Consider the following 25,653-nt stretch of genomic DNA (forward strand, 5'->3'; position numbering starts at 1 on the left):
TTTATTAAATTGCATCTTATTCTCATTTGCCCATTTTTCCATTGTGTTCAGATCTCGTTGAACTCTGTCTCTATCTTCTGGAGTATTTGCCAGTCCTCCCAATTTGATGTCATCTGGAAACTCCACCCCCTCATCTAGATCATTAATAAATATGTTTAAAAGTACCGGGCCGAGCACCGAGCCCTGAGGTACCCTGCTACTCACCTCCCTCCAGTCTGATGAAACACCATTGACAACAACTCTTTGAGTGCGGTTCTCTAACCAATTCCCTATCCACCTAACTATCTGAAAATCCAGATTGCAGTCCTTCAATTTATCCATCAGAACATCATGAGGAACCTTATCAAAAGTTTTACTAAAATCCACGTAAACACACACCCTTTTAAAAAAGTAATTTAAGATAGCAAAATGCTAAAATTGTCTAGCCAGCTAAGAAATACATAAGTACCTGAAGCTAGTCTTGCAAACTATAATACACTGCAAACTGCATTCCTGTAGTTATAAAGGAACAGCATAAAAGCCAAGGGGGGAGGGAGTCACGTCAAAAAGGTACTTTAAAACAAGTAATTGCTCAAGCAGCCTGAAAAATACCGATCAAACAGAACATCCAGCAAGGGACGGAAAAAGTTAGGTGGGCCCCAGATGGCACTGTCGTATCTATAGAGTTCTGTGTGATTGAGATCGATGAAGCTGCTCCCACTGGCATTGCCCCAAATGACAAGATTTTTTATTCCTGCAACAGAGAACAGATAGATGAACTAACCAAGGATTATTCACACAAACATTTCAACCACCAACCACTCCCACTCTTGCCCCCTCCCCCCTCCAAAGAGTGCTGGCTTGGAATTTCTTCTCGCTGTATATGAGGATAAGCAGCAGCAGAATCAGGACTTTGCTTGAGAGCTAGCATTCCCACCCCCCTCGGTAATAGGAACTTTGTCCCAGGATCCATGTACTTCATCAGAATACAACTTACCAACTAGAATCCGTATTTCACCTCATCACTTAACATAAGGGTCCTCAACGTGGTGCCCATGGGCCCCACGACACCTGCTAACCCCTTTCCTGGTGCCCAGTCAGGAGCTTTCAGAAAGTGGGAGGAGGCCAAGTGGCTTCTGATTCACCATTGCAGATGGGATTGGCTGTGCAGGTGTTGCCTGGGCAGCAGCTGCCACAATGGCACAAGGACTTTCACTGAATGACTGCAGGTAAACTGCAGCAGCCATTTTGCAGCTGGGAACTTCACTGCCCCAGCTCCTGTGCAGGAGCACAAATCAGGGGCAGATGAGGTGCACCAGGCCAAATGCTCCTCCATGTGGGTGAAGGAAGAGGTGGGACAACCTGCCACTACTAAAACTCCAGCCTGCAGCCTGACATGAAACCTCTGGTGTGTAAATGGTCATACAGAGGCAGGCCACCTCTTCTCGTCCCTCACCTTGAAAACCCTATGGCAAGGGTGTCCAAACTGTGGCTCTCCAGATGCCCGTGGACGACAATTCCCATGAGCCCCTGCCAGCTGGGAACTGTAATCTACAGACATCAAAGGCACAGTTTGGTCACTCCTGCTTGATCAGATTGCCTGCATTGGCTGTGACTTGACTACTTTCCACCATCAATGCACCCTAAGACAGGAAAAGAGAAAAACTTAGAACAACGAAGCAATCCATGATCAGGTGGCAACTCTCGATGCCTTACCCGCTGAAAGCATCTTCAGCTTTCTGGCCAACATGGCCTTGGCTTCGCATTCCAGCATCGCTACCGTGACAATATTTCGAGGGTTGATGGACGGAGCATTCATCATGAGCATTAACGCCTTGAGGTTGGAAAAGGTTCTTCCCATCACAACAATTCTGACATCCTTTTTTGCATTCTTGTCGATCAGGGGACCGTAGGCTTCACACTGGCTGGTCACGAGTCGGATGCAGTCTTCGAGTGTTGGGATGGACTCCAGAAGGATGTCGTCGAGCAAAATGATGACATCGGCCTGATGAAAAGCTCCCTCCAGATCAGTGTGCAGGGTGACACTGCGAAGAAGAGGGTATGCCATGTCTTCCGTCTCCATTACGATGCCCCTAAGACTTCCTTCACAGCTGCTTCTGTCCAGCAAATGCAGGCTGACTTCAGCTTCTGCCCCAAATATTTCTCCATTGAGCAACAAAGGGATCAGGTGATAGCAGACAGGACCAGCTGCTCTGATTAGGAAAGGTATGACAGACAAAACCTTGCTATTGATACACTGCAAGTGTGATATTTGATTTCATTTTAAAAATACTCTTCCACAGGATTTGATGGTGGTGCTTACAATAAATTAACATGAGCATTAGACTTTTGCTGGCATTTGCTTTTACAGCGAAGGAGAAAACATTAGAAAACATTATCTAACAAAAAAAGAGATAAGGTTGGTCTGACATGACTTGTTCTTGCAAAACCCGTTTATTCTTTCATTTAAAGAAACTAGGTGTTTGTGGACTGCCCCCAGTGATCCTAGGCCACCATCCCTATCCCATGGTCCAAGGTGCCACAGGACCCAAACTTTGTTTAGGATAGACACGACAGACCCCCTGACACAGTGCCATTGACAGTGGTAGGCAAATGTAATTGGGACATCTGTGGTGCACGGAAAATGCTTGCATGTATGCATCTTTAAATTCTAAACTGAAAGGTCAGTGATTTATGCATGTTTCCTAGATTCAGATAATTTTACCATTTTTCTGATACCTGCATTTGGTGAAGAGACACAGATTATGCAAGCATTCCTGAAGTCCATACACCTAGCCAAATTGACTTGGGGCAGAGTTGCTTTTCATCTTCCCACCTGTTGATCCAAATGTGTATGGGGTTGATGAGGCCCTTGAGTTCTTCTTCCTCTTGCTCAAGTTGTATGTGAGCCTGCAAGTTCTCCTTCGCAATCTGCTGCATCTCTGCGGTAACCATGTCTGATGTGATGTTATAGTAATGCTGAAGATTTAAAAATGTAATCAGCAGGCAGTTACCCAGATGTGCCTCAAATGCCCCTACAGTCACTGAATCCAAACCTGGGGACCAAAAATATTTTAAACCATTGATGAACCACAGAAAGCACTATAAAAGAGGCAGGCTTGCCAGCCTCCAGTTGGTAGCTGGAGATCTCGTGGGATTGTAACTGATCTCCAGGTAATGAAGATCAGTTTCCCTGGAGAAAATGGTAGCTTGAAAGCTGGATCCTATAGCATTATAACCTGCTGAGGTTTTCCTCTCTCCCCAGACTCTGGCTCCATTCCCAAAATCTCCAGGAATGTCTCAGCCAGGAGCTGGCAACCGTACACAAAGGTCATCTAGGGTATTTCCTTGGAATGGTAGGTCATTCTAGCCTACAATCTTCCAGGCTCCAGACTCTGCCAGGTATTCTATTGTTCACTTCCTGCTTTCCCAGCAGCCCCAGTCAACAATTTCCCTCCGTGTTTTACTAGCAATCGTAGGGATAATGAGTTCCAAATCTCATGCCCTTCAGGAACTGAGATGTTTATTCACAAGTCAGTCCCCCTCATAATTGCAATACTTGTGGAAAGACAGGATAAATAAATTCTTGAAGACTGTCAAAATTTCAAGACAAAAAAAGGAATTTAACAAACCCAGAAAATTAACTTTTTACCTGAGCATGCTCCAGGAACTCATTAAATCCTCCCAGAAGAAGACCTTTCCCTCCACGGTCCAACAGTTCTCTCCAAATAATTGGGGAGCGCTTGTGCTTCCAGCCATTTTTTTCACAGGTCTCCTGAAGCCATTTCTGTATACAAAATACCCCAAGGTAAACGTGAAACCTCATCTCCAGAAAAGGTTTCCAAACCATAATGCTCTGGCTGCCCCAAATAACTATATGCTGCTGCTTCATATTTGACAAGAGCTTCGTATGTTTTATACTTGAGTATCTACCTCTGCGGGACAGTATAGCCCAGTTTTGTCAAATCTTGGAAACTAAGCAAGGTTGGTACTTTGATGAGAGACCACCAAGGAAGGCTGTGCATAGGAAGGCAATGGCAAACCTCTTCTGCTTCTAACTTGCCTTGAAAGCCCCTTGCTGGCAGGGGCCCATGGGAATTGTAGTCCATGGACATCTGGAGGACCACAAGTTGACTATCGCTGTTCTAGAGTACTTCTGACGCAAAGTTCTTGTGGTGGCATTGTACACATTACTATTTCATATGAATCAGCCCCGAGAACAGTCTTTTTCAATCTTTGGCCCATGGAGGAACCCCTGAAATGTTTTTTCAAGCTTTGAGGAATCCCTAAAATGGTGACATGCCCCTTTAGAGAAGAGGATGTGGAAGTAAGATGTGGGAGCTAGCTACTGAATCAATCAACCAATCAATCAATCGTTTACCATTTCCTGTGGAGAAAGAGACAAGACCTGCAGAGCAACAGGGGAAGTAGGTTCCAGAGGCATCTAGTGATGTCAGTGACCATTTGACCTTCTGGGAAAGGCTGTGCAACCCTTGGGGAGCTCTTGCTGGGACCCGGTTAGGAATCCCTCCCTTAGAAGGTGGGGCCTTGTCAGTCTCCGGCTTCTCAGGGAATTATCACATTTGCACCAATGGCAGGGTGAAACGGAGCCTCTAAAAATTATGAACCGTATTGCTACAGTGCTGGCCAGTGGGCTTTAACAGCCAGGTGTTTTCTGGTGCTTCAGACACCATCTCTTTTGGAAGTGCCAATGGACACATTTGGAAAGCAATACCAGACCTGCAAAAAGTTTTACCAGCAGCTTTTATTGAGAAAAACTGTCAATTCAAAAGCAATGCAAATTAGGCCATAATAATGAGCTCTTTATTGCCCAACTGTCCATGTACATTAGCAAGGGAAGCAGGAAAGAAAAAACAGAATAACAGCATTGAGCCAAGCACACAATTGGACTAACGTCATTTACCTCCCAGTTGTCTGGATGCTGAGTAATCTTATATATCCGGAAGTTAGGCAAATTTTTTTGCAGATAGTCAGCTAGGAGTTCTGCCTTAGCATAGTAGGGGCAATCTGCCCTACCTGGAAATTAAACACCTAAACTTGAGAATGGTTAAAAAATTATAAATTTGTGAACATCACCTATTTGACATTTTAAAATGCTTATTGCAAAGATGGGTCATAATCAAGACAATATGCATCACACCATTATTTATTTATTTATTTATGATATTTATATACCGCCCTCCCCAAAGTCTCAGGGAGGTTTACATGAAATGGGAACAATACAATTAAATCAGTTTATAGTGATGTGGTAACAACAGTAACAATAACAAGATAATGATAGTAAAATACAACACCATAAAGATATTATTAGGAACAATAAAATTATGAGAAAGTATGGCATCTAATTGAATAAAGCGTTTCTGAAAGAATTCAGGAATCAAGAGAGCAATCCTAAGCAAGTCTATTCAGAATACCACAGTCTATTAGATGGGGAACGTGCAGGGTAGGTTTATCCATGTAGCACATGCTATGGGCCCCGCAATTCCAGGGACCCTGCACAGTTCCTTCCCTTCATGGATTAGGGCTGTAGCCTATCTCCCCCCCCCCCCTTCTTCTCAGATTGACACCTCTTTCCATGGTTGAGGGCCCTTCTCCCCCAGTCTGGCTACTCCTGCCACAATTGTACTCTGCTAGGGCCCTGCAAAATGAGCCTCTTGTGGCGCAGAGTGGTAAGGCAGCCGTCTGACAGCTTTGCCCATAAGGCTGGGAGTTCAATCCCAGCAGCCGGCTCAAGGTTGACTCAGCCTTCCATCCTTCCGAGGTCGGTAAAATGAGTACCCAGCTTGCTGGTGGATAAAACGGTAATGACTGGGGAAGGCACTGGCAAACCACCCCGTATTGAGTCTGCCAAGAAAACGCTAGAGGGCGTCACCCCAAGGGTCAGACATGACTCGGTGCTTGCACAGGGGATACCTTTACCTTTACCTTTTAGGGCCCTGCAAATCCTTAAACCACTCCTGGGAACATGTTCTTAGGACTGCACTGTAAGAATACGGCAATGTTGCAGACCTCATATAAGAAAGACATGGGACACCGTTTATTAAAAGCAACCAAAATAAGACAACACTGATTGCAAATGTTTGAGTTCTGGATCCCTTCATCAGTTTTTTTATGCTTCCACATGGGAAAGGACCTTTTTAGCTGACCCACCCCCTCCCAGCAATGGGATGCTCTGTCCATGGTGGCATAGTCAGGCCCCTCCCCCATGTATCCTATAGACCAGTGGTTCCCAACCTGTGGGCCACGGCCCGGAAGGCCATGGCGCCAGGCCACGGCTCCCTCTCCCCGCCCCCCCCCCCCGCAGTAAAAAACTTCCCAGGCCGCAAGCTTGCGGCCCGGGAAGCTTCTTACTGCGGGAGGGCAGGGAGAGGGAATCAGGGCCGGGCCGTGCATCGCGCATGCGCGGCCCATACGGGCACGGCCCGCAGGTGCGGCCCGATGCGCGGGCGCAGCCTGATGCCCTGCCGATCCCCAGCCTCAGAAAGGTTGGGGACCACTGCTATAGACCAGGGGTAGTCAACCTGTGGGCCTCTAGATGTTCATGGATGACAATTCCCATGAGCCCCTGCCATCAAATGCTGGCATGGGCTCATGGGAATTGTAGTCCATGAACATCTGGAGGACCACAGGTTGACTACCCCTGCTATAGACGGCTTCCCTTAAGTCAGTAAGGGGTGATATATCAACAGGGCTTTTTAATTCTAGGGTTTTATTCTGTGGCATTTATTGGTCCCCTGACAAGGGTATATCTTTTCACCCTTTCTTTTTAACCTTTATGCAGAGGTAATTATGTGGAAGCTTAATCTGGAAGAATGTACGATCGGACTCAAAATTGGAGGTTGTAACATCAATAATCTTCGCTATGCAGATGATACATCATTCCTTCCTGAATCGGAGCCTGATCAGAAGACCCTGATAAAGAGACTAAAAGAAGAAAGTGAAAAGATGGAAATATCAAAAAGACCAAGATCATGAAAACTACTGGCAATAGCACCAAAGTCACAATTGAGAACATTGAATGTATTGATTTCATCTTTCTTGGCTCTATGATCAATCAAAGTGGTGGATGCAGCCGTGAAATCAAACCGCGAATAACACTGGGCCGGAATGCAATGTTAGGCATGAACTGAATATGGGAGAATAAAGATATCAGCCTTAATGCAAAGAGCCGGCTAGTCAACGCCATTGTCTTCCCCATAACAAGCTATGGATGCGAAAGCTGGACTCTGAAGAGAGAAGACAGGAGAAAATAGATCCTTTCGAATTAGTTCAGTTGGTTCATGGTCATCCCTGTATCGGCTTTGATCGTGTCAAGCCAGCAGATCCTTTGGCGACCAAGTTTCCTTTTGCCACTGACCAAGCCGAGCATTAATGAAATTTCTAACGAGTTTGATCGCGTGATGTGTCCAAAGTAAGTGAGCTTCAGCCATAATATCTTGCCCTCTAATGACACAGTTGGTTTACTCCTCTCTAAAACTATCTTGTTGATAACTTTAGCTGTCCATGGTATTCGCAGCACTTGTCTCCAACACCATAATTCGAAAGCCTCTATTCTCCTCCGGTCTTCCTTCTTCAGGGCCCAGCTTTCACATCTATAGGTTGTTATGGGGAAGACAATGGCGTTGACTAGCCGACTCTTTGTATTAAGGCTGATATCTTTATTTTTCATGCTTAACATTGCGTTCTGGTCCAGTGTTATTCGCTGTTTGATTTCACAGCTGGATCCACCACTCTGAGTGATCATAGAGCCAAGAAAGATGAATTTTAATGTATAGTATAAAAATAACTGTGTCTGGTATGAAAGTGGCTAGCCTCCTGTGAATATACCAGCCACAAAACTGGCTACAGGCCTCTACCCAATTAAGAGCAGGGGGATTTCCAGATATGCATAAAATAAAGGTATCCATAAGTAAAGGTATCCCCTGTGCAAGCACCGGGTCATGTCTGACCCTTGGGGTGACGCCCTCTAGCGTTTTCATGGCAGACTCAATACGGGGTGGTTGGCCAGTGCCTTCCCCAGTCATTACCGTTTACCCCCCAGCAGCAAGCTGGGTACTCATTTTACCGACCTCGGAAGGATGAAAGGCTGAGTCGACCTGGAGCCGGCTGCTGGGATCAAACTCCCAGCCTCATGGGCAGAGCTTTCAGACTGCATGTCTGCTGCCTTACCACTCTGCGCCACAAGAGGCTCATTGGTCAATGCTAGCCAGAGCCAATTGGCTCTGCTTTTAGAATCATAAAATCATAGAATTGGAAGGGGCCATATAGGCCATCTAGTCCAACCCCTTGCTTCAACGCAGTATCAGCCCTAAGCATTCTAAAGCATCCAAGAAAAGTGTGTATCCAACCTTTGCTTGAAGACTGCCAGTGAGGGGGAGCTCACCACCTCCTTAGGCAGCCTATTCCACTGCTGAACTACTCTGACTGTGAAACCCCCCAGCAAGCAAGCTGGGTACTCATTTTACCAACCTCGGAAGGATGGAAGGCTGAGTCGACTGCTGGGATTGGACTCCCAGCCTCATGGGCAGAGCTTAAGACTGCATAACTGCTGCCTTACCTCTCTGCGCCACAAGAGGCATAAAATACTATTTTGTAAATTAACAAAAAGTAGCCCACAAGCAAAAAAGGACCAGAAATGACATCATATTCCTCACTTATGTTGGAAGATGCAAGATCCGTAAGTATGCATGACTCAAATGCATGAGGAATTTCCTAGAGGGGGCATCAGAGGCGATGTGTAAGAGTTGTTTTTTTATACCAGACTTTTCACTACCAGAAGGAGTCTCAAGTGGCTTTCCTTCCTCCCCGCCACAGACGCCCTGTGCAATAGGCGGGGCTGAGAGGACGGGTCTCCCGATGAGAGGCTGCCTTAGCCATTAGACCAGGGGTAGTCAAACTGCGGCCCTCCAGATGTCCATGGACTACAATTCCCAGAAGCCCCCTGCCAGCATTCGCTGGCAGGGGGCTCCTGGGAATTGTAGTCCATGGACATCTGGAGGGCCGCAGTTTGACTACCCGTGCATTAGACCAAGCCGGCTCTCCTAGCATGAGAGGGAATTCCTGGGATTGTTCAAATGATTTCCTTCCTCCCTGCTTGCCTCCAGACCTGATAAAGTCTCCTGGCTCTGCTGGACACATACGAATACGATTAATAACAATAACAATACCCCCTCTTCCTCTGCAGATAACAAAAGGATCCTTTTATGTTAAGCGGCTTGGCGCCTCCCCGCCTTTCAACCCCGTCAGCAGCTCCGCGCGTTCTTCGGGAGCGCCCAGGCCGCCCTGAAAGGGGAGGAGGCGGATGGGCGCTCTGCGCATGCTCAGGTGCCACGGGGGGGGTGGGTGGGGGGCGAGCGGGGGCCGCAGTGCTCTCCGCCCTTCCCCCCGACGACGACGAGGGAAAGCCTTCGCCTCACCTGCGAGGACGAACTTGGCCATGGAGCCAGCCAGTCGCCCGCGATGGGAAGCTTCGGGCGGCCTCCGCCAGGCGGGGACGTTGCCCGGCAACGCGGCAAGCGCTCCCCCTGCGCGGAAGGGGCCGGCTTGTCCCTCGTAAGGAGCCGTCGGCCGCGTGAGAGCCGCCTTCCGGTTTGGGTCACGTGGCGGCGACGGCTTCCGGTGCTGCTGCGGCTGCTGCTTGCGCTGCCCTCGAGGAGACGCCGCTGGTCAGCGCCGCATGGGCCGGTGAGCGCGGGGGAGTCCGTTGGGGAGAAGCGCGCGCGAGAGGCCCCGCCCGCGGTTTCCAGGGAGACGGGAGGGGGTCAAAGGACGTCGGTGGCTTTTAACGCCCCCCCCCCCGTGTCTTTGGCCGCCGGAGGCCTCCCCTTGGGGTGGGAGGCGCCTGGGGACGTCTGCACGCGCCATGCCTGTTCTCCCGGCCCGGCTGCCAACCTCCAGGCGGGACCTGGAGAGCTCCAGGGATTACAGACCACGGAGGAAATAGTCAAGTGGGTCGCCGGGTTGGTCCGAAGCAGGACAACGAAAATAGAGTCCAGTTGGGCACCTTTAAGACCAACCAAAGTTTATCCAAGGCGGGAGCTTTCGAGCGCAGGCACTCTTCCTCTTGCACTCGAAAGCTGGATTGTAAACTGAACATGAGCAGGCAGTGTGATGCAGCGGTAAAAAAGGCGAATGCCATTTTGGGCTGTATCAACAGGGGCATCACATCAAAATCACAAGATGTCATAGTCCCATTGTATACGGCACTGGTCAGACCACACCTGGAGTACTGTGTGCAGTTCTGGAGGCCTCACTTCAAGAAGGACGTAGATAAAATTGAAAGGGTACAGAGGAGAGCGACGAAGATGATCTGGGGCCAAGGGACCAAGCCCTATGAAGATAGGTTGAGGGACTTGGGAATGTTCAGCCTGGAGAAAAGGAGGTTGAGAGGGGACATGATAGCCCTCTTTAAGTATTTGAAAGGTTGTCACTTGGAGGAGGGCAGGATGCTGTTTCTGCTGGCTGCAGAGGAGAGGACACGCAGTAATGGGTTTAAACTTCAAGTACAACGATATAGGCTAGATATCAGGAAAAAGTTTTTCACAGTCAGAGTAGTTCAGTAGTGGAATAGGCTGCCTAAGGAGGTGGTGAGCTCCCCCTCACTGGAAGTCTTCAAGCAAAGGTTGGATACACACTTTTCTTGGATGCTTTAGGACAGTGGTTCCCAACCAGTCCGTGGATCAGTCGGTACTGGGCCACGGCTCCTCCTTGTCCTCCTCCCCAGCTGCTGCCTCAGGGGCTCTCCTGCCACTCTGCTGCTGGCTCACCTTTGGTGCTCTCCAGCGGCCACCACCATGGCTGGGGCCCTTGGCGTGACACTGCTCAGCTGCTGCTGGCAGTGCCCTCCCCAGTGGGCAGCGGGAAGTCAGGGGTGCCGGTGGGAAAGCAAGTGGAGCAGGGCCTCAGGCGGTGGCAACGATCCTTGGCAAAAGACTACCCCCCCCCCCCCCCGGGTCTCAGTAAAATTGTCAAGCATTGACCGGTCCCCGGTGATAAAAAGGTTGGGGACCACTGCTTTAGGATGCTTTGGGATGATGGCCTGTATGGCTCCTTCCAACTCTATGATTCTATGATTCACCTTGAATAAATCTTGGTTGGTCCTAAAGGTGCCACTGGACTGTATTTTTGTTTCACGGAGGTAATGGCAGCTCTCTGGCATTGCCCCACACTGAGGAGCCATCCCCAAGTCTCCAGGAATCTTACAACTTGGAGATGGCAAGTATACACCCCCCCCCCCCGGGTGGTCTGCTTGCAAAGGAGTTGTTTTTAATATGCTGCTTGAAGGAGTCTCAAAGACCATTTATGCACTGGATGTTTCATGCCAGGTTACAGGCTGGAGTTTTAGTTGTGGCAGGTTACCCCACCTCTTCCTGCACACACACGGGTGAGCATTTGGCCCAGTGTGCCTCATCTGCCCCTGATTTGTGCTCCTGCACGAGAGCTGGGGCAGTGAAGTTCCCAGTGCATAAACGGTCAAAGTGGCTTGCAATTGCCTTCCCTTCCTCTCCCTGCAACAGGCACCCTGTAAGGGAAAGGGGCTGGGAGAGCCCTGACAGAACTGCTTTGTGTGAACAGCTCTAATAGGACTGTGACTAGCCCAAGTTTGGTGTAGTGGTTAGGAGTGCGGTCTTCTAATCTGGCATGCCGGGTTCGATTCTGCACTCTCCCACATGCAACCAGCTGGGTGACCTTGGGCTCGCCACGGCACTGATAAAACTGTTCTGACCGGGCAGTGATATCAGGGCTCTCTCAGCCTCACCCACCCCACAGGGTGTCTGTTGTGGGGAGAGGAATGGGAAGGCGACTGTAAGCCGCTTTGAGCCTACTTCGGGTAGGGAAAAGCAGCATATAAGAACCAACTCTTCTTCTTCTTCAAGCCCCTGGCTGCATGTGGAGGAGGAGAAGAGAATCAATCCACACTCTCCAGGTCAGAGCCTTCCACTCGTAACCAGCACTCCAAATTTCTAGTGGGCTTTGAAAGATTATTTCAATATATATGGACTTCCGTGAGTGGAATTGCATATTCTTCCCACTTGGTGGTCAGATGCTGTTCCTCATCTGGAGGCCAGCTGGGTCGAGTACCAGAGCCCAGCACCCTGTTTCTTCCATTGGCCAGCTTGCTGCCCCTAAGAAACCTCACAAGCAAGTTTTATAAAGTTGCTTGGATAAATGGTTAGGGATTGTGTTCTATACCCCCTATGTATGGCTGTTTTCTTAGGCAGTCTTTGTAGCAGCCATTGGGGGCATGACTCTCAAAATGGCTGGGGCAGGGAAAACTTGGGGGTGCCTTCTCTGTGGTAGATGCTGTTGTCTGGCATCAGTAGTTGCAACAATAATGGGCTTCCCACAGGAAAGTGTGCCCTTCTGGAAAGAGATCAGGTGTCTACTTCCTTATAGCAAAGGTATTCCACAAAATAATATTGTGTGTTAGGGTTTTTTTGAGCAGTAAAATATCAATACAAGAAATTGATGCTTTTCTTCCATTTTTTTAAATGGAAGAGGAGGAGGAGGAAGACAAGGACAGTCGCCTTTCCTTTCCTCTCCCCACAACAGGCACCCTGTGAGGTGGGTGAGGCTGAGAGAGCCCTGATATCACTGCTCAGTCAGAACAGACAAGCCCACCCGGCATGCAAGGTTAGAGGTCCGCACTCCTAACCACTACACCAAACTGGCTTTCGATGATTAATCTGTTTGCATTTTGGTTCAATTGTAGGCACACCATTGATGTTATGTGCAGGGAGGTGACAAGGGGAAGAGAAAACGGGCCCTTGATCTTGTTTGTCACATTTTTTATTTTACTTTTCATACAAATTGCCTCTCAGAGCAGCCTGCGTCAGACATGGCTTTAGATTCTGGTAAGAGAAATTACCTCCCTTCCTCATAAAATACCGCCAACCACAGTGTGGTTAATGGGTACATAAGTTCCATGGTCAAAACTCAAATGAAAAAAATTCTGGGAGAGGCAGGACAGGCTATTGTTAAATTTGTGTTCAGACAATGCAGACGAAGAGTTGGTTCTTATATGCCGCTTTTCTCTACCTGAAGGAGTCTCAGAGTGGCTTACATTCGCCTTCCCTTCCTCTCTCCACAACAGGCACCCTGTGAGGGAGGTGAGGCTGAGAGAGCCCTGAGATTACTGAAGAAGAAGAGTTGGTTCTTATATGCTGCTTTTCTCTACCTGAAGGAATATCAATGTGGCTTACAATCGCTGTCCCTTCCTCTCCCTACAACAGACACCATGTGAGGTAGATGGGGCTGAGAGAGCTCTGACTACTCTGTGAAAACAGCCTAAGGTCACTCAGTTGGCTGCATGTGAAGGATAAGGGAATGATAAGAGAAATTGTTTCTCTTTACTGTGATGCTTATTACTAGCAAGAAAGCCCATTGCAACAAGGAATGCAATGGGTGCTAGGACCCAAGGGACACCAGCAGATGCAGTTTTCCTACGGTGGGGGAAGTCCTTCACACTGGTTAGGTCATGCCTCCTACTGCTCCTTGCAGGGTAATGCAAAGCAAGCCTTCTGGGATCCTGGTAGGCTGACCCCTCCAGTCCTGTTGCTCTGCACGCTCCAAGAGCAGGATTGTAGAAGCTGAGCTCCTTGATCTGCAAAACACAAAGCAAAAGAAGTGAGAGAGAGCAAACAATATGCAAAACACCCCCACTAAGAGGAAACCAGCCTGGGGGGGGGGGGGGCAGAATCCAGAAAGAAGGAAAGATCAAAACAATTGGAAGTGAAAGAGGCTGTGAAAGCCCAGAAACTCCCCTGCTCCGTCTGCAGGCACGCAGGTGGAGAATTCCCTCACCCCCATCCTGGTTGAGCGGGGAGGGGAAGAAATCACTGGGTCAGAGCAACAATGTCTCCTCTACCTGAGAGACGTGATGCCCCCAGGCAGAATACAGCTGCACCCGGGACCAGCACTGAGAGATTACAAGAGCAGGCTGGTAATGTGCTTGTAACAGGAACTGTGGCTGGGCTGGGAGGCGGGGTGGCGGGGCCCCTCTTTCTGCAAACCTCCCTTGCAAGAGCAGAAAATATATGTATCTGCAGCGTGCCTCCCCCCCCCCCCGCCATTTTAGTGCCCTCACTGGCAGAGTGGAGAGGAAAACACTGGCAGCCTTTGTGGATCCCACAGTCATTAGCTGCTCCTCCACAAGCCCAGACTGCAGCCAGGGTGCAAGAAAAGAAGTTACAGTCCGTCCCACCCTCCCAAAATAGGAGGAGGGGGGCCAGTTCTTCCCCATCCCCAAGTGAAGACACTGATTCCTCATCCACAGGAGCAGGGATCCAGAAAGAGAAAAAGATCTTTAAAATCTAGGAGAGCAGCGTCCTTCTCTAGCAGGAGACCAAGGAGAAAGCACACAAAGCACAGAGATAACTATCAACATTCAGAGATAGAAAGGGAAGATCTTCAGTCAGCAGCTACACCAGTTCCAGTGGCTTCTGATAAGGAGGATCGGGAATGGCCAGGGACAGATTCTGAGTCCAAAGCAGTCTCCTCCAGCCTTTTTAAGCAGAACATTTTCAAAAATATTTGGAAAAAGTCACTAAAAGTATCAATTATGAGGAGTTTTTGACCAGTTCTGCTTCAGGAAAAACCAGGAGATGAAGTAACTTGGATGTAAGCTGACAGTATGCCTGTTTGCTAATGACTTTGAAGGTGTTATGAGAGCGGAATGGGCATTTCCTAGCAGAGGAATGTCCTTGCATTCTGTAGCCAAAATTTTTATATGCTTCCAGATGAAACCATGCAGGATCTAAAAATCCCATTGGTTGATGCTTCTGTGGTAGCTGTGTTAACAGGAGCAGTACTAACCAAAGATAACGTCCTAAAGGATCCTGTAAATAGAAAAAATGGGGCTGTGTTAAAGAAAGCTCATGAAGCCAACTCCTTAGCTATCAGGGCAGATGCAGTTCTTTCTAATTTCGCCAGAGCAGCAGTAGTCTGGACTGATGACTTGTTGCAAGATCCAGAGCCAGACCCCCTAAGGTTGAGAAGGGCTCTAAAAAAGACCAAAAGAACCTGCCAGTTTGTTGCAGAAAGCTCAGCCAGGGCACAGGGGCCAATATAGAAGCCAGGCATAATCTCTTGTTTACACACTGGAAAGTGGATCCCCTATCAAAATCTAATCTGGCAAAGGAAAAATTTTCAGGCAGACTTCTCTTTGGGGAAGATACCTTAGACCAGTGGTCCCCAACCCGCGGGCCGCGAAGGCCAGTTATTGTGACCACAAATGTGAGCCTTAGAGATTAGGGAGCGCACTGCAGAAACCAGATGGCTCAAGGAAAGTGGACAAAAATAGAGTCCACCTACAGCATAAATCTGTTGGAGTTAAGGGCCATCAGATTGGCTCTGGTAGTCCTTCAAGAACTATTCCAGGATCAGTATGTCCTGATCAAAATGGACAACGTGACAGCTGAAGCACATATAAATCGGCAAGGGGTTACAAGAGCGTAGATGCTTCACAAAGAGGTAGTAATGGTCTGCCAGTGGGCAGAAAGTCATGTCCAAGGTCCAAGGCATCTGCGAGGCACCCAGAATGTGATGGCGGATTGGCTGAGTCACAAGGATGTGGACCCAATGGAGTGGTTAATCAACAATCAAATGTTCCAGCAGATCATCCTTTGCTTTGGAAATCCAATAATAGATCTATTCACTGTAAAAAAAAGGAAAAGAAAAAAAAAGTGAACAGATTCATGTCCAGGTTTCTGGAAAAAGGGTCATAAGAACTGTTGAACAAAGTGTTGAACAAAATCAGAGAGGATCAAGCAACTGTAATACTGTTGGCACCATGGTGACCGAGGAGAACATGGTTTTTGGACTCAATGGAACTATCAGTGGAGAACCCATGGTCCTTGCAAGTGGCTCTGGTTCTGTTAAGCCAAGGAACACTTGACACTGAGATCCTCAATGGTTAAGAATGATGGCATGGAAATTGGTAGGGAAGCTCTAGTAGATAATGGCATTGCCAAAGTGATGGCAGATGTAATGTTCATGCTAGGTGTCCAGCAACCAGGAGAATATATAACTATACCTGGTTAGCATTTAAATGGGCACAGAACCGCATCTTAGACCCTATGAAGCCGTCTTTTAAAGATATCGTGGCGTTCCGACATGTTGGTAGAAGTAAAGGGTTAAGGCCTAATACGCTGAGATGTCAGATGCCAGCCTTAGCAGCGGTGTTGGAGTTCAAAGGTCTAAAAGGCCTTGCAAGCAATAAAATGATCAGAAAATATCTCAAAGGGGCAGCTCAATTAGCTATATCTGTCCAACGTAAGTTTTCTAACATGGAACCTCTCAAAAGGGCTTCAGGCGCTTACGAGATATCCATTTGAACTTCTAAAATCAATAGAATTAAAATATTTGTCTTGGACTGCAGTTACAACAGCAAGAAAGGTGTCTGACCTGGGTGCCCTATCAGTTGCTGAAGATCTGTGTATTTTCTGTAAAGGGTCTGTTTTGTTACGTACAGATGCTTCCTTTGTGCCAAAAGTCAATTCAGGTTTTCATTTGAACCAACAAATAGTGATTCCATCTTTCTTTCCAAACCCTTCAGTGGGACAGAAAAGAATTAGCACAAATTAGACAACAGAAGGGCATTGAGGTGTTATATCAAAGGACTCAGGCCTGTGCTGCCCTAGCTGGGCACACACAGGGTTAGTGCAAGGGCAAGCATGGTTACCGAGTCAAGTTCAAAGCGCGTACCAGAGAGTAGTCAAAAGTCCAGTCCGGGTCTTATCAGGAATTGTTAGCTGACGAAGTCCAAAGGAGAACCGAAAGAGTTGTCGTTTATCTTTACCAAGGTCAAGCCGGGAATCAGTCAAACAGAGCTTCGCTGAAGCGTTGGGGAGCAGGAAACCAGTCAAGGCAACGGGTGGCCATGTGCACAAAGTTGCAGCCACACTGGGAAGCACTTCGGCTGTGCTTAAGAACAAGCTGAGCTGTCACACCAAGTGGCTGCACCTGGCACTCAGCCTTCCTCCGATGAATGAGCCCCACCTGAGCCCAACCTAGCCTGTTGCTGTAGTCTAAACCGAGCACTTTGCCTGCGTGTTGCCAACATTGTCCTCCTGCATTCCCTCCTGCGCTCTGGAGATGAGTCTGGGCTGTTCAGGGGTGTTGATGCAGGCTGAGGTAATGCTGGTGCAGAGGGCATGGTGCTTGTCTGGCTGGGACCTGGTTGTGGTCCCTATCGGGACTTGCCTCTCTAAGCAGCACCCTGCTGCTTTGCTCCAGCTCCTCCACTTCTTCCTCCGAGGGAGCTGGCAGAATGAGCTCAGACGGTGGTGCAGAGCCACCCTCTGGAGACGGGGCCATGACAAGGCCTTTAAATTAACAGAGGCCTTATTTGTGACCTACAGTACAACAAACATAGGTAATAAGGTATCAAAGTCTACAGTGTGTTATTGGATAAGACTGTGTATGAAGCAGGCTTAAGAATCACAAGGGTTGAGCTGTCCAAAGAATATCAGGGCACACTCAACCAGAGCTGCAGCCACCTCAGCAGCCTTTAGAACCAGAGTCCTGATTGAGGAGATTTGTAGGACAGCGACATGGTCCTCCTTTACTACATTTGTGACGCATTACAAAATTGAGGCTCAGGAGGAGGAATTAGTAACCTGTGCTGCCCTAGCTGGGCACACACAGGGTTAGTGCAAGGGCAAGCACAGTTACCGAGTCAAGCAAGTTCAAAGCGCGTACCAGAGAGTAGTCAAAAGTCCAGTCCGGGTCTTATCAGGAATTGTTAGCTGACGAAGTCCAAAGGAGAACCGCCGAAGCGTCAGGGAGCAGGAAACCAGTCAAGGCAACGGGTGGACATGTGCACAAAGTTGCAGCCACACTGGGAAGCACTTCGGCTGTGCTTAAGAACAAGCTGAGCTGTCACACCAAGTGGCTGCAGCTGGCACTCAGCCTTCCTCCGATGAATGAGCCCCACCTGAGCCCAACCTAGCCTGTTGCTGTAGTCTAAGCCGAGCACTTTGCCTGCGTGTTGCCAACGTTGTCCTCCTGCATTCCCTCCTGCACTCTGGAGATGAGTCTGGGCTGTTCAGGGGTGTTGCTGCAGGCTGAGGTAATGCTGGTGCAGAGGGCATGGTGCTTGTCTGGCTGGGACCTGGTTGTGGCTCCCCATCGGGACTTGCCTCTCTAAGCAGCACCCTGCTGCTTTGCTCCAGCTCCTCCACTTCTTCCTCCGAGGGAGCTGGCAGAATGAGCTCAGGCAGTGGTGCAGAGGCACCCTCTGGAGACGGGGCCATGACATAACCTTTGGCAGACGAGTCTTAAAACAGGTGTCAGGCTGAATTTGTAAGACATATATAGACATGAGCCCACCCTGTTTAGCTTCGTTACATAACCAGCGTGTAGGACTTACTGTGGTGGGTACAGCCACAAAATGGCTGTTGCAGGAGGCAGAACCAGTCACAGAACAACTGTCATAACTCACCTTCAGTCACACAGCAAAGATTCTGGTCTGTGGTGGCAGCTGCCGCTGCCAAAGCAATTAAAAAAAAATCTGCACAGCCTATCAAATCCCCAGTGGCAAGACAGAAGCCTTGCTCATCAAAACCTCATCTGGCCCCACCAAATTATTGAAGCCACTTGGTAGATGCCAAGAAGGCTTTCAGCGGGCACCATGGCGCCCTCAGATACCACTTTGGGGATCCCTATGTTAGACAGTGGAGTCCCTGTTACATAGGAACCCCTCCTCAAAAGGTTAACGGTAGTCAAGGATGCAAAAACTTGCTGAGTTTTTGCGCTTGCTGAGTTCAAGGGCGTCTGATGATAGACATACACATAATTTATCCATTGTATTTATATACCACCCTCCCCCGAGGCTCAAAGTAAGTAAGCAAAAGTGTGCATTTTGGCTCATTTGCCAAATACGGTTTTTGTCAAGTGGAAATTTATGTTCAGGTAGCCTTGAAATCCAGGATGCAAATACTAAGCTTCTTGAAATCAAGGACAGAGCTTATATCTGGCTGTATGGTAATGATTTTGACTAAATAATTTTTGGTGATACTTCATCTCTGACTGTGTCTGAAGTACACATATCTTTGAACTAATTTCTTCCTTACCTTTGTGAGATCTGCAACTTTAAGCTCAGTTATTCTTCTCCTTCTCAGTTGTGTCAGTACAAAGACTGACTGCATGTTGGGTAATGGATTTGCCCTTCTAACCATCGATTGTTGTTCACAGCATCCTGTAAAATGTGCGTTAACTGTCCTGTATAGGAGCCGTATCTGTAAAATTGTTGATAAATGTTGCTATCCTTCACTGTGCTTCCATTTTTAATTCATTTTGTAGGTGACTTACATGATCCTGTTCTGGCCAGCTGATTTGTCCTGCTAGCATTTTGTCAATTTGTTTTTTCTTTGAACAAATAACTGAATGATGAGCAGTAAAATGAATAAGAATCTGGGTGGTTTTATAAGGACCATCAGGCAGATGCAGGCATGTCCTTTTGCAACGAGAACAGCGATGAGAACATATGCATTGGGGACTAACACACATAAAAACAGCGTGCCAAGTCTTTATCTCAGGCGATGCCCATTGTACTTATCTCATTGCTGGCTTCAGTCATCTGGTAGGTTTTTTTGTCAAGATGCTTTTATCGACAGAGAAAATATCAACACAAATGAACACAGAAGCTCTAATGATTTGTTAGATGATCAAACACAAAGCTCTAGACCAGCGACTGCAGAAGTTGCCAAACCTCCATTTGGTTCCATGGACACTGCAGCAACAGACAGAAGCGCAAGCAAAGAAATGGGTGAGAGGTCCATGGCCCAGCAGCGCTTTGATGAGCTTCAAAAGTGCACATCTCCCTGCGATGTACTAGACTTGTTTTCAAGATACCCAGTTTCCCACAACAACATCAGTAACAGCCTGACCACTATGTGGATGCTGACCAAAAGTCTTTTGGAAGACCAGAAGTATTATGAGAGACAGCTGATGTTTGACCACCCTCAGTTTAGCCAGCTCTGTCAGTGTGTGATGCAGGAGGCCAGGTACATGCGGCAGGATGATTTGGTATACAGTCTGCATGCAGTGGTGAGACTTGGAGTCCCGCAGAATACCCGGTTGGTTCAGACAATGCTGAGGATATGCCAGGTAAGCCTTTTATACCCGTATGCAATTTCACAGGTGTTCCCAGTGTGTATGTCATAAAAGATCATAATTGCCAAATGGGGCCATAAATTTGGAAGAGAGCAGGAAAGCACTAATACTGCAAATATTTATGAATATACCTGACATTTATATAGCACTTTCAGTGCTGAACTTGAAAGTGTTTTCACAGGGTGGAGTGCCAGGGTGGAGAGGAGTGAGAAAAGTCATGCCTGCTTGGAGGCTTGGTGGTAATGAAATGGAGGAGAAGTTTGAAGGTTCTCTCTTATTCACACTCCAAATTTCCACTGGGCCTGCTTCTTATATGTATATACTCTTTATAGGTTCATAGCAGAGCATCAAAAGCTGCAGTATTTTCCTAGCCCCCTCCATCAACATCTGCCTTGCCCGAGAGCTAGGACACTCGGAATTGTCAAGCAACAGAACACACACTCCACTGCCTCCAACAGCCCCAAGAACTGTGGTGGTCCATTACTGCAGGGGTGGCCAAACATGTCCAGCATATGTTGGCAGGAACTCATGGAAACTGTAGTCCATGGTCCAACTTTTTTGGCCCCAGTTAAAACAAGATATGTTCTGGCCCCTGCCACTTATCTGTCTCAGCTGGTAATAAGTTAGCAAAGAAGGGCATTTACCATTGCAAGATCCTCCATCTTGCCTTCAGCTCTTGTAGAGGGTCGCTATAAGAACATTCCCCTTACACTGAGACGATGTCTTTGTGGGAGTGGTGAAATTGATACAAGAGAGCATATATTGTTCCACTGCCCTGCTTATGTAGACATTCGTTGCAACTTGATTGAACCATTCCTTAAAAAGTTGTCACAACATCATAATGTGGATCGAGCAAAGAGGCTGCTAAGTGATGAGTCCCCCCAGGTGACAACTCCGCTGGCTAAGTTTTGTGCTGCCACAAAAATCCAATGCTCTAAATTAGCATAGTTTTAAGTTCTATTTTATGATCTGTTTTAAATTGTATTACATTAAATGACCATATTCTTTTGGTCTCTTATGTATCAACTTCATATAACTTAGTCCGAATGACTGTAATAAAGTTTGTTTGATTGATTGATTGATAGATAGTCCATGGTCATCTGGAGCGCCACAGTTTGGCCATCCCTGCTCTATTGGTACTGATCTGTCTTCCATAATACAGATGCCGAGAACTAGCCAGTGACAGCTCTCCCATCGTCAGCCGTAATTTTAGGCCCAAATGCTAGGAGAGTGGATTGGGAGAGCCCAGTTTGCCACCTCCATAGTGTCTAGCCCCATGTCAAACTGCTTCATAGAATCTGGGCGGAAGGTTCCTACTGGTTTTCCTTGTAATATTGAGCAGTGGTTGCTGCAGCTGCTGTTCATGGCAGAAGCCATGGGAAGTCTTTCCTTCCCCTTTGTTGGGGAGGTGGCTTTCCAGGGCTGCTTTTATCACCTTGTCTGCCCCTGAATACAAGAGTAATTATGGAATGGTTTTGTTTCAAACAGGGCAGGTAGATACCTTTAATGTAGTTCAAGCCATCTGTTGTGGAGTTTGAACTGAAAATGCATTGCTGCAGAGCAGGGATAGCCAAACTGGGGCTCCCAGATGTCCATGAACTACCATGAGCCATGAAGTTACCATGAAGCATGCGGTCATGGACTCATGGTAATTGTAGTCCATGGACATCTGGAGAGCCAGTTTGGCCACTTATACTGTAGAGTAAACCTTACTGGGACGTTCTCATGATTACCTGTTTTATGTATTTTTTCCCCTTGATTGAAAGGTTGCTGAAAATTTGTCAGCTCGGCCTCCTTCGAATTTTCCAGGCTTTCTTGTGTTTTGAATAGGAGCGTCTGAATGAATTAGATGTCCGAAGTCTTTCCATTGTTGCCTCCACATTGCAAGGGATGGAAAAATGCAAGAATGTAGAAGCTCTCCAAACTGGATTGCAGTAAGGAAAAAGCCAAACGTCTTTTCTGATCTCTCTCTCTCTCTCTCTCTCTCTCTCTCTCGGGGTTTCTTTTAAGGGCTTAGTGGGCAAAGAGTGGGCATGGCCTGTCGTGTGTTCCAATTGGGCCCTGCCTCAGACAGGCCACACCCAATCAGGACTGTGGCCCAATCAGTGGGCCCACAGTCCAGGCAGACCCACCCTTCCACCCCGGCCAGGGGCTCTCTGCTGGCATTGCCAGCATTTTGCCCCTGGACGCTCCCCTGGACACATGTAAGAGCCCTGGGGGTGGGGGCCTCCATTCCCGTTAAGCTGGGAAACCCTTACGCCGCCTCACAGAGGTGGTGTGAGGGCCTTCCGGCCCAACAGGAAGCCAGCATGAAAGCTTCCCTGCCATTTTAAAATGTCACAGAGGTCGGGAGCCGACTCCTGGCTGTGTTGCCATTTTAAAGTGACGGGGAGGGCCGGGGGGCAGGAGTGAGACCTCCCTCCTGCCTTCTCTGTCACTTTAAAATGGCGCCACAGCCTGAAGCCGGCTCCCAGCCATTTTCGGTCCTTGAGGAGGCCGGGGCGGGGGGGAGGGAGTTCCACTATCGCCCGCTGCATTCCTGACTGCAGTGGGCACTAGTCATAAATATAAATTAAAATCACCCCCAAACAATAATAAAATCCCTATAAAAATCCACTCCCCCTCAGGCAGCAAAAGTCCCCACCCCCAGTTATAACAGACCCTATGGTGGCACAGTGCCTCGGGGGCTATTCCAGGGGTGCCTGATGACCTGGCTAGCCAGCGAGGGCCCAGTTCTAACCCATCCTGATCTCAACCAAAGACCTGGTGGAAAAGCTCCGTCTTGCAGGCCCCTCGGAACGGAGAAAACTCTGTCAGGGCTCTCAGCTCTCCTGAGAGCACATTCTACCAGGTCGGGGCTAGGATCGAGGCCAAGCAAACCTCCTTGGGCCGGGGACCTCCAACAAGTTCAACCCACAGGGCGAAGAGACCTGTGAGGGACAGAGTCCTAAGGAGGCAGGCAGCCCTGCAGATATGAGGAGCCCAGACCACAGATGGCCTTGAAGGTTAACACCAAAACCTTGAACCTGATCCGGGCCGCAACCGGCAACCAATACAGCTGTCTCAGTACTGGCTGGATGTGTGCCCTCCAAGATGTTCCTGTGAGGACTCTAGCAGCTGCATTTTGCACCAGCTGCAATTTCTGGGTCAGGGACATAGAATCATAGAGTTGGAAGGGGCCATACAGGCCATCTAGTCCAACCCCCTGACAAGAGTAAGCCAGAGTAGAGTGAGTTACAGAAGTCTAGTCTGGGAGTGATCATTGCATGATTCACTTTGGCCAAACAATCTGACAACAGGTAGGGAGCTAGTAGCTTTGTTTGGCGTAGGTGGAAAAATGCCATACACACTACTCCCATGACCTTGGCCTCCATAGAAAGAGAAGCATCCTGGGTCACCGCCAAGTTCCTGTTTGAGGGCGAGATGTTGAGTTTCATCCCAGCCAGTGGGAGGCATACTTCCTGATCTGCCACCTTCCTGCCCAGGCACAAGACCTCCATCTTGGAGGGGGTGAGTTTCAGGCTACTCTGCTCTAACCATCCAGCTACAGCTTCCAAACATCTGGCGAATGTATCTCGCTGGGTGTTCGGGTGGCTATCCATCAGGAGATAGAGCTGGGTGTCTTCTGTATGTTGGTGATATCCCAGCCCATAACTCCAATCCAGCTGTGCCAGAGGGTGCATGAAGGCGTTAAACAGTTTTGAGGAGAGAGATGCTGTAGATGCCGTAGTTATTCAGACCTGACCTGAGGGCCCAACCTAGCCTGGCCTCATCAGATCTTGGAAGCTACGCAGGGTCAGCCCTGGCTAGTAATTGGATGGGAGTTGCATTCTCCATGCCTTGCATTCTCCAGTGAGATGCTCAGGAATTAAGGAAGTTTTAGTTCTGTATTGTTACAAAGTTTAGCTACCAAAAGCATACACAGCTTAGAATCATAGAATCATAGAGTTGGAAGGGGCCATACAGGCCATCTAGTCCAATCCCCTGCTCAACGCAGGATCAGCCCCAAGCATCCTAAAGCATCCAAGAAAAGTGTGTCTCCAACCTTTGCTTGAAGACTGCCAGTGAGGGGGAGCTCACCACATCCTTAGGCAGCTTATTCCACTGCTGAACTACTCTGACTGTGAAAATTCTTTTCCTGATATCTAGCCTATATCGTACTTGTAGTTTAAACCCATTACTGCGTGTCCTCTCCTCTGCAGCCAACTTTCCTCTTGCAAGTTTCAGGTGCCCTCTAAGCAGCAGAGGCATCACTGCAGTTCATGCATGAAGGTACCTTCTGCTTGGCCTATCAAGGTCAGCATTGTCCACTCAGACTGGCAGCGACCCTTCAAGGGATCAGGCAGAGGTCTTTCCCATGACCTACTGGTCCTTTTTTAACTGGAGAGGCTAGGGACTGACCCCAGAATTTCTGCATACCTCACAGAAGCTCTTCCACTAAGCCACAGCCCCAGTTTCCTGTGTGCAGATGGGGACATCTGTAAGGTGGGTTGGGCCAGTACAGTCTCCTGCTGCTTGTAGCTTACCTGCACATCCACATAATAATATGGACTCTGATGACTACTTTCAGTTAATCCAGGCTTAGTGGAAGAGCATCTGCTTGGTATGCAGATCCCAGTTCAATCCCCAGCATATCCAGTTAAAAGGACTGGGCAGTAGGTGATGGGAAAGACCTCTGTCTGAAACCCTGGAGAGCTGCTACTAATCTGTGGCCACAGCTGGTTTTGAGGGACCAAGGGTCTGATTCAGTAGAAGTCAGCTTCATGTATTCAAATTAAGCTGCCTAAAATAATCTTTAGTAATATCCCACTGGTCAGGATATGCATCCTAAACTATAATGCCTCATTCATATGTTGCTGTGTTCTTCTATAGCCATTGCTGGAAGCCGATGTGGTGTAGTGGTTTGAGTGTCAGACTGAGATATCCAGGTTCAAATCCCTGCTTTGCCATGGAAGCTGGCTCAGGTGACCTTAGTCCAGTCACTTTCTCCCAAATGGACCTACAACACAGGGTAGTTATGAAGATAAAATGGAGGAGAGGAGAAGGATGTAAGCTGCTAGGCAGAGTAGAAATGAATTAAATAAAGATGACATATAGTTCTGACCCGTTCCTAGCGTTATCTGCTTGCTGTGTGTGTTTCTGACTGTTCTGTATTCATTTCCTGATGGGGACCATGTTCTTTCTCACTAGGCTGGTGGTGGAGCAGCGAATCCCAAAGATCTCCAGCTTGTTCGTCATCCAAACAATAATGAAATGTATAGGAAAGGACTCACCTCTCTCTCTGAAGACAAAACTGGAGGTAAAATTAGAGGCTTAGTCGTGTCATGGATACAGTCCCAGTCAAGCAATCAGTAGTGATTTGAAAGGCTGTCAGGACTAGCTGCTGGGTAATTCCCTCATGTGATTTCAGGCAGCAAAGAAAAGATTCAGTTGCTCAGAAGGTTTTGAGTTCTATCCTGCAGCCAAGACACAGGTTCTTTCATTTCATGTTAACTCTTGTATTGGCAGCTTCGCAGCAGAAGGAGATGTGTTTCCGCC

At 48.1% G+C, this 25,653-nt stretch overlaps 2 protein-coding genes across 3 annotated transcripts in view; one reads left to right on the forward strand and one right to left on the reverse strand.

The window, feature by feature from the left end:
• Positions 1 to 9,547, reverse strand: part of MDH1B (malate dehydrogenase 1B) — a 25,415-nt gene extending 15,868 nt beyond the window's left edge. The window contains exons 1-6 of one of the 2 annotated variants that reach the window (XM_077319256.1): positions 9,417 to 9,547; positions 4,904 to 5,016; positions 3,632 to 3,766; positions 2,816 to 2,958; positions 1,696 to 2,024; positions 592 to 733 (exon numbers count right to left, since the gene is read on the reverse strand). In XM_077319256.1, coding sequence (XP_077175371.1) covers positions 592 to 733; positions 1,696 to 2,024; positions 2,816 to 2,958; positions 3,632 to 3,766; positions 4,904 to 5,016; positions 9,417 to 9,438 — 884 coding nt within the window. In that variant the 5' untranslated portion in view covers positions 9,439 to 9,547. Of the gene's footprint in view, positions 1 to 591; positions 734 to 1,695; positions 2,193 to 2,815; positions 2,959 to 3,631; positions 3,767 to 4,903; positions 5,017 to 9,416 lie in introns of both variants that reach the window. The other variant, XM_077319255.1, reaches the window with a different exon arrangement.
• The window catches only part of FASTKD2 (FAST kinase domains 2), a 27,887-nt gene continuing 11,771 nt past the window's right edge, over positions 9,538 to 25,653 (forward strand). The window contains exons 1-4 of the mRNA XM_077319254.1: positions 9,538 to 9,684; positions 19,303 to 20,109; positions 21,946 to 22,049; positions 25,306 to 25,414. Of these exons, the coding sequence (XP_077175369.1) occupies positions 19,387 to 20,109; positions 21,946 to 22,049; positions 25,306 to 25,414 (936 nt within the window). The 5' untranslated portion in view covers positions 9,538 to 9,684; positions 19,303 to 19,386. The remainder of the gene's footprint in view (positions 9,685 to 19,302; positions 20,110 to 21,945; positions 22,050 to 25,305; positions 25,415 to 25,653) is intronic.

The sequence above is a fragment of the Paroedura picta genome, chromosome 2 (assembly GCF_049243985.1).
Source record: "Paroedura picta isolate Pp20150507F chromosome 2, Ppicta_v3.0, whole genome shotgun sequence".
NCBI lineage: Eukaryota > Metazoa > Chordata > Lepidosauria > Squamata > Gekkonidae > Paroedura > Paroedura picta.